General features: G+C 45.4%; 3 protein-coding genes and 1 pseudogene across 15 annotated transcripts in view; 1 reads left to right on the top strand and 3 right to left on the bottom strand.

Moving 5' to 3' along the window:
* The window catches only part of LOC100382858 (uncharacterized), a 19551-nt gene extending 14884 nt beyond the window's left edge, over positions 1 to 4667 (top strand). For 2 of the 11 annotated variants that reach the window (XR_004855997.1, XR_002266971.3), the window contains exons 5-9: positions 1 to 1157; positions 1246 to 1282; positions 3747 to 3807; positions 3906 to 3954; positions 4057 to 4664. The exon at positions 1 to 1157 is cut by the window's left edge. Coding sequence is in view for 1 of the 11 variants with exons in the window: in NM_001175554.1 (NP_001169025.1) it covers positions 3747 to 3807; positions 3906 to 3954; positions 4057 to 4145 (199 nt within the window). In the remaining 10 variants the exon portion in view is untranslated. Of the gene's footprint in view, positions 3808 to 3905 lie in introns of those variants that run through there. The other 9 variants (XR_002266968.2, XR_004855992.1, XR_004855993.1 and 6 more) reach the window with 8 other exon arrangements.
* Positions 4668 to 5242: 575 nt separating this feature from the next.
* On the bottom strand, positions 5243 to 8163 carry LOC100277940 (uncharacterized). 2 transcript variants are annotated; one of them, XR_004855908.1, is made up of 6 exons: positions 7701 to 8156; positions 6685 to 6742; positions 6492 to 6609; positions 6253 to 6370; positions 5902 to 6083; positions 5243 to 5770 (listed from the first exon to the last, which is right to left on the bottom strand). XR_004855908.1 is itself a non-coding variant. In NM_001366953.1 (5 exons), exons 1-5 carry the CDS (start codon positions 8109 to 8111, stop codon positions 6054 to 6056), a joined length of 735 nt encoding a protein of 244 aa, NP_001353882.1. In that variant the 5' UTR covers positions 8112 to 8163; the 3' UTR covers positions 5443 to 6053. The 2 variants fall into 2 exon arrangements, 1 of the variants encoding a protein (NP_001353882.1); NM_001366953.1 differs by having other exon boundaries at positions 5443 to 6083; positions 7701 to 8163.
* Positions 8164 to 8442: 279 nt separating this feature from the next.
* LOC100282488 (alpha-expansin 9) lies at positions 8443 to 9480 on the bottom strand. Its single transcript, NM_001155397.2, has 2 exons — positions 8983 to 9480; positions 8443 to 8884 (listed from the first exon to the last, which is right to left on the bottom strand). The coding sequence occupies exons 1-2, from the start codon at positions 9450 to 9452 to the stop codon at positions 8575 to 8577; spliced, it is 780 nt and encodes a 259-aa protein (NP_001148869.2). The 5' UTR covers positions 9453 to 9480; the 3' UTR covers positions 8443 to 8574.
* A 551-nt stretch (positions 9481 to 10031) lies between these two features.
* On the bottom strand, positions 10032 to 11182 carry LOC100281322 (Ferredoxin pseudogene; annotated as a pseudogene). Its single transcript, NR_159730.1, has 5 exons — positions 11077 to 11182; positions 10872 to 10928; positions 10648 to 10710; positions 10460 to 10522; positions 10032 to 10224 (listed from the first exon to the last, which is right to left on the bottom strand). The product of NR_159730.1 is annotated as a Ferredoxin pseudogene (transcript).
* Between the last annotated feature and the right edge of the window lie 2660 nt (positions 11183 to 13842).

The following is a 13842-nucleotide window of genomic DNA, read 5'->3' as shown; positions in this document are numbered from 1 at the left end:
TCTTGGTTAAAGGAACAGATGATTCGATCGATTTCTGTATCGATCATGATATACGTAATAACTCGCACATCTATTTCAAACGCATATCCCATTTTTGCGCAGCAGGGTTATGAAAACCCGCGGGAAGCAACTGGACGAATTGTATGTGCCAATTGCCATTTAGCTAATAAGCCTGTGGATATTGAAGTTCCCCAAGCAGTGCTTCCTGATACTGTATTTGAAGCAGTTCTTCGAATTCCTTATGATATGCAGCTGAAACAAGTTCTTGCTAATGGTAAAAAGGGAGGGTTGAATGTGGGTGCTGTTCTTATTTTGCCCGAGGGATTCGAATTAGCGCCGCCCGACCGTATTTCTCCTGAGTTGAAAGAAAAGATAGGAAATCTCTCTTTTCAGAGTTATCGTCCCAATAAAAAAAATATTCTTGTGATAGGCCCTGTTCCCGGTAAGAAATATAGTGAAATTGTCTTTCCCATTCTTTCCCCCGATCCCGCTACAAAAAAAGACGTTCATTTCTTAAAATATCCCATATATGTAGGGGGAAACCGAGGAAGGGGACAGATCTATCCTGACGGTAGCAAGAGTAACAATACGGTCTATAATGCTACGTCAACAGGTATAGTAAAAAAAATACTACGTAAAGAAAAGGGGGGATATGAAATATCCATAGTGGATGCATCGGATGGACGCCAAGTGATTGATATTATACCTCCCGGGCCAGAACTTCTTGTTTCAGAGGGGGAATCAATCAAGCTTGATCAACCATTAACAAGCAATCCTAATGTAGGAGGGTTTGGTCAGGGGGATGCAGAAATAGTGCTTCAGGATCCATTGCGCGTCCAAGGCCTTTTGTTTTTCTTCGCATCTGTTATTTTGGCACAAGTTTTTTTGGTTCTCAAAAAGAAACAGTTTGAAAAGGTTCAATTGTACGAAATGAATTTCTAGATCCTGGGATTTCTTACCATCAAGTGAGAAAAAAGCCTCGATTTCTGGAATTCCTTATTTCTATCTCATGCAAAAGAAGAGGATCCAAGGCAAAGACGAGAACAATAAAAGGAACAAGTCCTTTTAGGAGGAATTGTGGGTCTTCTTAATCCTCTATTGGGCACAAGAAAAAGGCTTTTTTGCCTTTTTCTTGTGTCGATTCTTCTTGTATCGAAGTAAGAATCATTTTTCTTCTTATTTGTTTTGTCAAAGATTACTATTTATTCTTTATTCGGGTCTGTCTTTTGGACTTCCTTTGCTTAGGTTCGGGCGCGGTAGTGGACAAACAGAGGGAAAGAAGGTATGGCGGGGGACACATTTCTTGTGAGCAAATAGAATTGCTTTACTTTTTGAATTAAGTTCAACTTTGAACTTACAGAAATTTTGTAAAAAAAAATCTATACCCTCCCATGGAAGGGTGGTTTTGATTTTTAGGCTAGTTGAGTAGTTTTGATTAAGGTTTTATTAGTTTATTACTCTAAACTAAATCAACGATTTGCAGGATACTTCCTTCATGGAATAAAATACTGGATCCTCTCCCCTCTTTCTTGTTGCTTCATAAGAGTGAATCCATTTTATGGGCGAAAGGCGGGGGCTTTAAATCGACCGATGGATTGCTTCACTCACTAACATCATTAACAAACAAAAGAATAAATGGAGGGATTCCAACCATCAGAGCAAAGGTTTTCTCTTTGTTATTTTTACAAATAGAAATAGGTAACCAATTTCTAGATTATGGAACAAAACCGCGTTATAACAATAAGAATTCCGCGGGCCCTTTCCGCTCTAATCAGATAAAGGGGAGTAAGGACCCGCTAAGTTCCTACTTTTTCATGTTTACAATCTGGATCCTCCGATTACTATAGAGATGAACCCAATCCAGAATACGAACCGTAAAAGAAAACACCTATTAAACCAATCACAAGAATACCAGTTACAGTACCTATCAGCCAAAGAGGAATTCTTCCAGTAGTATCGGCCATTTCCCCTACTTTCCTCCACATTTTCTCAAGTGGTCATGCTAGAGACAAAAACAGTCATGGATAGTTATAAAGATGGTATCCTTCCAAATGGGATAAGAGAATTCTTACTACTCTCTTTCTTTCTCTCAATTGAAGAAGTAATTGGAAAATAAAACAGCAAGTACAAAAATGAGTAATAAACCCCAGTATAGACTGGTACGATTCAATTCAACATTTTGTTCATTCGGGTTTGATTGTGTCATAGTTCTATAGTTGGAATTTGGTTTATCGTTGGATGAACTGCATTGCTGATATTGATCCCAAGAAAAAAACCGTGGGTACAGCTAATCCGTGAACAGCCAGCCATCGCACTGTAAAAATAGGATAGGTTCGATCTATGGTCATTGGGGGCCTCCTAAAAGGATCTACTAAATTCATCTAGTTGTTCTAAAGAATCAAAACGGTCGGTTATTAATGGAATTCCTTGTCGGCTTTCCGTGAAATACTCGTTTGGTCGAGGACTTCCAAACACGTCATAAGCTAAACCCGTACTGACAAATAACCAACCCGCAATGAATAGGGAAGGTATAGTAATGCTATGAATAACCCAGTATCGAATACTGGTAATAATATCAGCAAAAGAACGTTCTCCCGTGCTTCCAGACATGCTGAGCTCCCAAAATTTTTATTCAAAAAAGGAATTGATTCCGTAAAAGATGGGATCCACCAGTAAATAGAAAATTACTGATATTTCATCCTTGTGAGATTGTCAATTTTGTACCAAAGGTGTATTTTGAGTATACCGAATTAGTATAGCTATCCTTCCTTCTAATATATAATGATGCGCAGCTCTTCTGCGTGTTCGAGAAAAAAAAGAATAAATCGTTTCTTAATAAAAGCAGTTTGATTGGGAGAAACCATATTTTGCAGCCTGTCTGCTAACCTGTTAGCCAACAATTTAGTCACCAACTTCGCTAAACTATGAACCAGACTGATTGGGCGGAAATCTCTCACACTAGTGGCTCCCTCAACCTTGGGCAGAAGTGTAATAAAAGCTGAATTCAGCGGACCCAAGTTTCTGAAATTTCTAGCCAAATGCAGTAGACTGCCGCCATGAAATCAGCCTTGATCACCGACTTTTGTAAAATCTGCCAGTGAACCCGTCAGGACTTGGGGATTCGTCCGAAGGAAGGGACTTAATTGTATCCCAAACTTCCTCCTCCGAGACAGGCGCATCAAGGGTATCAAGGTCATAAGATGGCATCCACAGAGCATCCAGATCAACAGTAACATCCCTTATTCAGTTCCAAGGAGCCCTTGATAAAAATCAAAGAAGGCTGCTGCCTTGCCTTCATGGGCAGTCCAGATTTGCCCATCCTCTGAGTGTACCGCTGCAATGAAATTCTTCTTCCTGAACCTTGTTTGTGCATGAAAAAGAGAGGTATTGGCATCACCTTCTTTGATCCACCCAATCCGCGATTTCAGCCTTGCCATGGTACGAGAGAGAGAGAGAGAGAGAGAGAGAGAGAGAGAGAGGACATGGCAAGAGAGTGCTTCTTGAGCAGGTTTCGGAGCCACAGTTCACCAGGAGATAAGGAACGATTGTCCTGCACCACCTTCAATTGATGTAGGAGCTCCCTAGCCATCTCAAGCTGCAGCTCTGTGCACTATATTTTGACTTGGGCCAAAGCTAAAGTACACTGATTTGAAACGGATGGAGAACGTGATAGATGTATTGCTGTCTTTCTTTCACGATAGAAGTTTCTGGCATTGTGTGTGATGGGTACATGTATTGAATGCTAGAAATATTTATGCTGAGGAAGGTTCAGAGGCTATGGATGTGGCTGCTGCCCCTGCTGTCCAGGCAAGCTCGTTTTCCTGACGGAGACAACTGCCCCTGCTGTATGTTCTGTTATTTTTCAGCTTTCACAGCCTAAAGCTACTTGTTCTATTATTTTTCAGGCATTGGCAAGATACACACGAAGGGAGGCAACTTGCCTATCATTGACTGGTTAAATTTCTGCGGCTCTTAAAGCATTTGTCGTTTTCTTTTTGAATAAGTTAAACTCAGTAGATACTTCTTGCCCTGTACGTTCTAACTACACTACTACAGGCAAAGATTCTATGTTCTCGGGGAACTTCAAATTCACAGCTCTGCTGCCGGCAACTCCCAGTCCCAGCCCAAAGAAGCCTGTGCGATGAACTGCCGTGGTACGTCCACATTTCACGCGAAGGTTTAGAAAACAGCAGGATCGGTGGATACCTGCTGTTCTCTCAGCAGTACAAATAACAGGCTTCTTCCAGCAGTTGTTTACTCTGGGGTCCCCACGATTCAAACCCTTTTGATGGATATACTTCGTTCCAGATAGGAAGTTTGTTTTGTTAATCTCTAGTCTCGAGTATTTGCTCTAGGAGACCACCCACCAGAACGGAGCCTTCTTGTCGCCGGACCAGGCATCGATTCGCACACTGTATGAGGCGATGCTGAAAGAAAAAAAAAAGGAAGGCAGCACCGATGTTCGGTCATTAATATGCAGTTTCTTTCGGCTGCATGTGTCTCTTATGTAGAGTAAAACTAATTTATTCTCGCATATAGAATCATACTATACCGGACATCAATTGATGATGTGAACCGTATGCAAGATCATCGCCATCTACTGTAGTATGTGACAGTGTAAGTTGTTTTTTTTCCTTAAAAAATGTAGGCGGAGCAAAGTCGAATCTGTTGTGTTTTTTGCGATTTATCTGGGGAAGAGAAAGAAAATGGACCGCTTTAACATGCTAATGTAGAGTTGCTACCGTGTTGTTGCCTCCATTTGTCGAACAAAGTTTGACTGAGCATGGCCATGGGACATACGAAATGCTACTCGACGTAAATGCTTATGAAAATAAATGCACAGGCTGCTGGCCTGCTGCTGCAGCTGTACATGTAGCACAGACTACTGGCCTGCTACTCTTCTCCATCCTACTGTTCTGTTCAAGGCTCAGGAGGAGGATGGTACCCCCTGATTGCCTGAACGCGACACTATTGGTTGTATTCCTTCCGTCTAAATACGCAATTGCCTGAACGCGACTCGGCGTAGGTAGCTGTGCAGTGCTGCTGGCAGCTGGCCTACTCCAGTTGGTACTGCGGTCTGGACTCTGGACGTAGGACACCTTTGCTGAGGCCATCTCCAGAAGCCGTGTAAAGTGCTGTTGTTTGTAGAATAAAATTAAAATAGAGTGTAATAGGGAGTGCTGGAGATAGTCGAGAAACGTGGTAAGAACCACCGTACTACCCGGTGCGACAAGCGTGCCCGTATCAGTCCAGACGACAAAGTAATCACTTGATAATTTTCTTAAAAAAAGTAATTCTTTGATCAATAAAAAAAAAAACTCATATACATACATGTCCCAGATGACAGATGATCACCGAGCGTATTGCTGAGAGTATTGCTGGTACCTTGCGTCCCGCTGGCTCGCTCGCCTATTGCTCCGGACATATTTCCAGACGCCTTGATTTTGTGATAATAATTCACTCATATCACATTTGCTAGAGTTCTTGAGTTCGTTCGAGTTCTTCCTACACCACACTGTTTCCCGTTTGCAGTTTCCATCTGAGAAAAAGGAAGATCGCTCCTGCTCCTTGTATTTGGTTCTTTCATCAGCTGACGCATCTCGATGCGCAAACAAACTTCCATTTTAGAGGGGCAGCCAATGTCCACACCACAACAAAAAAAGTTCAGTGCCACAGGTGATCCGAGCACACATCCCCCCTCCCCCCGATCTGATAGGCTTTTCACTAACAAAGAGGAGCAGAACATTGCGCCCTTCTACTAACTTCATATCTGCAAGAAGGGTGTTACACTCTTTCACCGAATTAGCATTAGCTAAAATACCCTAAATGCTAAACCTTCAGAGTTCAGAAAACATTACTACGCCCTTCTCATTTGCTTCAAATGTTAAGAAACCTACGTACCAGTATATTCTTGCACTGAGCTAACAGCCACACAGACAACCTTGACTATAACCAAAATTTGTGGACTCCACTTCAGGATCTGGTGATGAGTAGCTGATCTAAAGGTAAACACCTCATGGACTCCACCTTTGGGGTCCAGTGACCTCCACTTCTCATCCTGGACGTCCAATTCCAAGAAGATCCTAAAATTTACAGTAAGATTGTAAGAACGATTTAACCTTCACATGTTACTTGAGTTATGAAATAAAACATGAACTATGCATTTGACTTCTTTTCAGATTACAGCATAAACTATAGGTGCATCATGTAAACAAGATAAATGGTTTGGATAAGTGTTGAGGTCTTCCTTACCTGGCAAGCCTTGTTCTTAGCTCTGGTTTCAGCTGTGCTGGGAATGTCATGGTTAGGTTTGTTGAATTTTTTCTCTCGTCGATCGCAGGAGCCCCAACCGTCTGAGAATCTCCCACCTCTTTAAATAAAAAAGTTAAAAAATAGAGTTAATAATGCCTGATAAAAAAACATGAATAGAAGTAAAATAGCAGGTGAAAGTGACAGAAAAATGACTCGTAAATGCATAGAAAACAGCATACGTCATTGACGCTCGAACAAGAAATTCAGCACGGTTGACATTGCGGTTTTCATCAAACTCAATGGAGTGATCCTTGATTTCAAACGAGACATTGAAGAAGCAAGATATTTTTCTCCACCCTGAAAAGGACGATAGAAGTGAGCTCCATGAAGATTCTATCAACAACTCACAGTGACACAATGTCAAGTGAGCACCTGACTTCTTTATGTACGGGTTCCCACTGATAGTGGTGTAGTCACTTCTCTCCAAAATCTGAAACCAGTCAAGGAAAATATGTCAAAACTCATAATAGAGTTTGAGAAGGCGAAGCAGCTAAAGTCGAAAGATCCACTGAAGATCAAGCTTTGATATCTTTTTCTGCATCAAAAGCATATGTGTACCATGGCATCGAACGTGACAATTTTCTATCGAGATTACATAAGATTATATACTGAACACATAAAATGAGACAATGAGAGCACACTACACACATTTGTTTAGTTTGAGAAAGTGCAGCAAAGCAAATCAAAGTTAAATACTACTGAACTTTACAAAGTTATCACATGGAACATAAGTTTGTCAATATGTTCCTTTTAACAGGTGATCAAAAAACCAAATACACAAACAGCCAGATATTAATGGTGCCTAATAATATCATCAACTAACCGATACATGACCTAAGAAGAAGCAGATATACATGAGGCATAAACTCTGATCCCCCATCATATAAGCATAGTGAATATAAGTGAAGTTCATTCATTTCCTTGAGTGATCTATCAAGGCACAACAATCCCCTCTGGGAGGGCCACTATTAGTTATGGACTTATGGTAGGCAACTGAGTCCACTTAGTTCTGTTTGATCATGGACCCAGAGGATCTGGTTTCGCAGGCTGCAGAGCATCATTATCTATGTTTTGCAGGGCAAGACAAACATGACTCAAGCTTAACTACCGTCATTGCGTGAATTTCTACAGATTATCATTTTCTATGTCAGTAGCCCAAAACAGAGACAACCCGAGCGTGACTGTAGTTGTTTCTCCAATGCCAGTTAAGGGTTCCCATCTTGATAATTACAAATTGCTAGTAGTAACTCTATCAGCAACTTAATCACTAATTACACTCTATCGGCTTGCAAAGTGTAACGAGACGATAGAACAAGTACAAGTTGACGGGGCAATACAATGGTGTGTGTGGGACAGTGGGAGGGTGGCGGGAGGGGTGAGGGACGCACCGAGAGAGCTACGTCCTGGTAGTTTTTGAAGTTGGCCACGGAGAGGGAGGGGAGCAAGCCCCCGTCATAGGCGGCGGCGATGGGGCTCGCCATGGGAAGCCCCCAGAGCTCATGGGGCGGGGGGCTCTCAACGACCTGGAGCCTGTTCCTGGCTGCCGCTGCGTCGGGCGTGGCGTAGGGAGACGCATGAAGCCGGGGCGATGGCGAGGGCAGAGGCAGCGGTGCGGGGGGAGGCGGTGTGGCGTGAGAGGCGGAGACGAGCCGCGGGTTTTTGAACGGGCGGGCCGGCTGCAGCACCTCGCCGCGGTGGTCGTCGTCGCTGGCGGCGCAGCGGACGCGGGAGGAGGCCTTGGCAGCGGCGGAGTCGATGGCGGCCCAGAGCGCTGCGGAGTCGAGGTCGCTGTCGTCCATTGCCGATGGCGGAGGAAGCCTGTACTGCTGTGGCGTTGCAGCGCCTCCCCCGTCGCCGATTGAATTAGAAATGGAAATGGCCGAGAAAAAGGAGATCCATTCGCCTGGCTGGGCCTGCCTATTCTCCAGGCCCAGCCCAAAATAATTGCAATGAGCCCGCCTTCCTGTTGCTGTCGAAACGATTGTTGCAGCAGATCAATTTGGCGCATTGATTAAGATACGAATTCAAAACACACATCATGTGCTATCATTGTTTCAAATCGTAGAAGCTGACGCATCAGAACTTTTGTGCTCTGTGCTGTGCTGCTGCCTGCTGACCGCTCAAACCAATGGTGTTGAAATTGGAACATGTTTATCATGGAATAAAGAAGGTAGTACACAGTACAAAACAGTCCAATATAATCCGCTGCATGCATATACATATAAAGAAGGGCGCGGCTCAGCTCCCCGGCCCGATCCGGCCCTAGAAGTTCTTGGTGGCCTGGTACGTTTTGCCGAACTGCCAGTCGCGGGGCGTGACGTGCCAGGAGGTAGCCTTGCGGTGGTCGGCGGTCATGACGCGGAACGTCAGCGACTCGCCGGTGAGGTCGACCTCCGTGGTCCAGAGCTGGCCCCAGCTGCGCTTCATCGGCGTCCACTTGACGCGCTTGTTGCCCTTCACCCACAGCGCCACCACGTCCCCGGCGCCGCCCACGTTGGTCACCTTCACCTCGCTGTAGTGCTGGTTCCCCGTGATCGTGTACCGGATGCCGCCTTTCCTCTCGCACGCCACCCTGCATATTGCATGCGTGGATCGAGTTGTATATATATACATACCAGATCGATATGATGTATACCTCCGTACGTGCCCTTGAGTAGCTAGTTGACGTACTTGCGGTAGGTGATGGGCACGATGCCGGCCTTCTCCTCGGCGATCTTGAGGAACGCCGGTATGGTGAGGTCGAAGTGCTCGCCCTTCTGCCCGCTCACCGGCGGCGGGGCCTCGTTGGTGGCCGTCACCACCACGGTGCCCTTGGGGCCCTTGAGCTCATAGCACGCGCCGCACCCGGTGCCGTTGGTGTACAGCGACGGGCCCACGGCCGCCGTCAGGGTGCCGTAGTCTTTCCCCAGCTCGCCCTTGTAGCCGCACGCGCCGCCGTCCGTGGTGTCAGTTAACCCGTCGCGCCCGCCGTAGTACGTCGCGTGCCCGTCCGTCCACGGCTCCGCCTTAAACTTGCCGTGGTTGACGTGGGGCTTCTTTTTGCCGCCGCCGTCCTCCTCCTCCTCGGAGCCCACGGCGAGCCCGACGAGCAGCATCGACGCCAGGAGAGGCGCCATTATTGTCCACGAACGACCAGACATGATTGATGCTATGGTTTGATTTGTCCTTGGTATAGCAAGCTAGCTACGTGATAGTAATATATACGTAGGGGCGCAGGCATGCACCTGCCATTTTTAGATGCATGCGTGCTTTGCTTGTGGATGCATGTCCGGTGCAATGAAAATGAAACTATGGACGGCTTGGAGCAACAGGAGGACGTTGCCAACGCACTCCTAAAAAAAGCATCGCATTATACAAGAATACCAATAAAAACCTAAAATATATAACTCTTATATGTAGAATGTTGTTTAATTAATTTGATGCCATTAGATGATGTTGGGCTCCACCAATAAGACAATGCTACATCCGATCCGGCAAGACGCGCGCACACAAGTCGCCTTTATTTTTGTAGGGCCTGTTTGAAAACATCCAATCTTGAAACTGAGGTGGTTTCAAACATATCCGTTTATAATGTAGAAATTGGATTTTCAGTTTTTTAAAACAATGAAACCGGCCACTCCTAGCTAAAAAAAAATAAAAGTCAGTTTCTTAAAAATTGAGTTGCTTCCAAACAGGATCTTATTATAAGAGAACATTTTAAAGGACGATGCTAATTCATCCATGCTCCATTCAGTTGTGCTACAAATGGTGAAAAACATGCCCAAGATTTTGCTTGAGTATGAAAAGCTTCATCAATCTGCACCAGCTATTCTACTGATCAACTGCTTCTCATTTTCCCCATTTTCCATGGCATCTGCCCTTCTACTTGTCCCACTCATGTATCTTCCACTCTGGCAACTGTTGAATGATCATCTGCGCAAAACAACAAATCCCATAGGCATGCTATCAACGTTATGCCCTTGTGAAAAGAAACATGAAACAGCACGGCTAAAACGTTATCCAGTTGCAGTATATATACTCAAGAATAATGCTGTAAAAAAAATTCAGAGCAACTTTCGACGGAAAATTCAGAACGGACAGTTCAATTTCCTTTTTCGTTTGGGAATACAGTACGTTAAAGAAAACACTGGAAAGCATTCGTGCATACCTGTCCGGTTGAATCTGCATTGCCCACCGTTGCCTGGCACGCCAATCTCCACGTCTTGGGTTTCTGAAAATTGGCGCGAAGAGGTTAGCACTTTTACTTAAAAACTAGGAAGTTTGCAAGCTTATTCTTCTGATAAAGAAAACGGTTCTGATGATGAACAGATGGAGTCGTGTGTGCAAACTACAAACCCTTTTGAGCAACTCCTTCTCCACTTCGGTTTTTGGGGATAGCATTTCCTTGCCTTCGACCACCTGTAAATTTAGCGAAGCGGCAAAGTGTCAAAATGAACTGTACTGTCAGGCAGGCTTCAGGAAACCTATCCTGCAGAGTTCCTTGTGCCCTATCTTCGACAGGAAATGTCACTGCATCAGGCTTCAGGAGAATGAGTTGTGACTGGCTGCATTGGGTTCACCTCGACGACGCAGGTCCCGCACACACCGCCCCCTGAGCAGTTGAGAAGAACTTTATCCTGCGGCAACCAGCAGAGAGCAGCAGCGAAAACGAATCAGTTCCAGAAAGACGCCTGAGGCCTGACGATGAGCAGTGGAGCCGCGGCACGGTGATCGGCAAATTAAGCGAGAGCGAGATCAGCGGCGGCCGCATGCAGTGTGACTCACGTAGGGCCCGTAGAGGTCGATGTAGCCGTCGAGCATGACGTCCCTGAGCTTCTGCCCGCCGCGCGCCGTCCGGTAATGCACGTCCGGCGTCCCGTCCGGCAGCAGCCGTGGCTGCAACGTCACGACTCACGAGCGCGCGCACCAATTAAACCGCCGTCAACCAATCACGAACGCGCGGACAGCTCGGCGCATCAAAAAAAAACACACACACACACAAGGGAAGCGCGAGAGGAACTCACGCTGACGAACGCGAAGTCGATGGACGGCTCCTCCACCTCCTCCGGCGGAAGGCTCCCCGCCGGAAGGCGCGCCCATCTCGACGACGCGGAGGCGCCTCCTCTGCTGCCGCGGCGAACGCAGCGAGCAGCTCTGCTTCTTGGCGCCGGCGCAGGTGCAGTGGGACGGAGCGAGAGGCGGCGACGTCACGCCGAGGGCACCGGTTACGGTGAGGTGCACGGTTGCCCCCATCCCTGACGGTGTGCAAATGCGGTGGCCTTGGGCTGTTCGACGACGCAGGCGCGCAGTGGCGTAGCTAGAATTTCTTCGTGAGGTATGCCATTAGAACTTTTTATAAATAATTTAATATAATATATAACAATTTAGTATATAGTTCAAAATATAAAGATAAAAATAGCATATAACACTATAGATTTAACATTTAAGTCTATAAATGTATATATTAGAATGCAAATATAATATATATCAGTATTTTTTATATGGATCTTGGTGGACTGGTGATCCGGTGGCCCGGCTTAGGATATGCTGTGGCCCACCCGGACCACCCACTGTCTACGCCACTGCAGGCGCGCGCTGCCTTGCGTACCTTTGTCTGTGTGATCGCTTTTTTCGGCTCGAGTTATCGTCTTATCCGGGAGGCGAGCCGTTTTTTATTTTTATTTTAGTTCTTTTTAAAAAATTCGATTTTAGTTTTTTAGCTTATTATAAAAATACAAGTTAGTAGTTTCAAACAACATAACATCATCTGCTCTACTCGACTGGATCTTATACAAGCGGTTTTAAATGTCGTTGAAGAGGATAATCTTTCAGTTGCTCATCGACCACCAACCCTTCACTATTAGCAATGGTGGTGACTAGTTTTTATGGTGGAGTTGTAGGAGTTAGATATTTGGCTCTAGATTACTTTTTACCATTGCCATTAGTGGGTTCACTGCGTGTGCGGTATCCATATATGGATCTAAAAATTATGAACTTTAAAACTATTGTGGACCTAGAAATGTGGGAACCTCGAATATATATGTGTGTACTTATTAACATTTATCCTCTATCTTCATCCAATATCTTCGTTGTTAGAATTGTGGAGTGTCGGAGTAAGAAGATCGGTTCAAAGCGACATGAATGTCTTTGCTTTGGGGCACTATCGTGTGCCAAGACTACAAGAGAATAAAATAGAGGACGAGCACCAAATGAAGGAGAAAACAGAGGAGAAGCACCATACAATCCATATATAGAGGAGCACCATATGGACTTTCATATATGTATGGAAGAGGGTATTGGTAACTGGTAAGTGAATGGTGGTGGTGGTATAGTGTTGATGATAAGAACTTCAGTGAGAGAAGGAACATTGATGGTAGAATCGTCATTGGACGAAGGAGAAGCATCCATGTAAGATCGATAAGGATACAAATGAGAAGGATATGAGTATGGGTTAAGGAGTGAGAGAATGGGACATGCAGAAACATTCTCCCAATAATGATGTATGGGAGAAATAGAGATGTACAGTTGGGTCAGGGCTGATGGGTTGACCCGAAGCACGAAACAAAAGACATGGCCTAGACACGACACAGTCCAAAATATTTTAGTGTCGAGCCAACCTGGCACAATACCTCAAGCCAACCACACGGGCTCCAACACAGGTGGTATCACTCGAACCGATTGATCGGTAGCCCAATCGACTGGCCGACTAGCGTTGTGATCGTCTCTTTCGGTATCGATCACCTGGTTCACCACCTCAACGGTCAGTACCGACCCACGTTGGACCTAGCCTTAGCACCCAGTGTTAGAACCAGCCTTAAGCCTCTCCTCATCTGACCTAGTTTTTTCTTCTCGAATTTGGTCCCAAACGGATTTTGGTACGAGGCTATCAAATTCCTTCCTACTCTGCCTATCAAACATTGTTGCCCCCAAATCCTAACTAGACCTGATCAAGCATGGCCCGTCCAACCCGTCCAAAAAAACCTGACCCGACTCATATAAAAAAACCCAACCCGAACAATGCAACAAATGTATAAAAGCCATGGTCCATGATTTTTGAACCAAAGTCCAATCCAAAGCCAAAAAACCTTGATCTGACATGAAAATATCCCCGACCTAACACGTTTAACATGGAGGCGTGGCCCAACTCGATCTGACCTAGACACGAGTTTGCTAAAAAAGCTATGACCCGATCTGTAACCGAATCAATTCTGACCCGATGTCTAAATATGTCTTGGCTAGGGCGTTGCATGTGCGTTGAGGTCGGCATCACTTTTGCGGTGGTTTCTGCGCCACCATGTAGCCACCGATGCATGAATTAGTGCCCGCTGGCAGTGGGGAGCGGGTGGGTCAGAGAGGCGTTTAGCCTCATGGGCCTGTGCACCGGCGTCAAGGATTAATCGAACAAAAGCAACTAGTTTAAAATGGTGGAAAGGAAGGTTTGGTCCAAGCAGCCGAGGATGGCGACCATCGTTGTGTCTAGTAGCATGATCACCCTCCTCAGTAGATCTTGATGTAGAGAGGAGAAAGCGCTGACATGTGCTAGCAACTATT

The sequence above is a fragment of the Zea mays genome, chromosome 2 (assembly GCF_902167145.1).
Source record: "Zea mays cultivar B73 chromosome 2, Zm-B73-REFERENCE-NAM-5.0, whole genome shotgun sequence".
NCBI classification, from domain to species: domain Eukaryota; kingdom Viridiplantae; phylum Streptophyta; class Magnoliopsida; order Poales; family Poaceae; genus Zea; species Zea mays.
The sequence above is the reverse complement of the archived record's forward strand: the minus strand, read 5'-3'. Positions and strand labels throughout refer to the sequence as shown.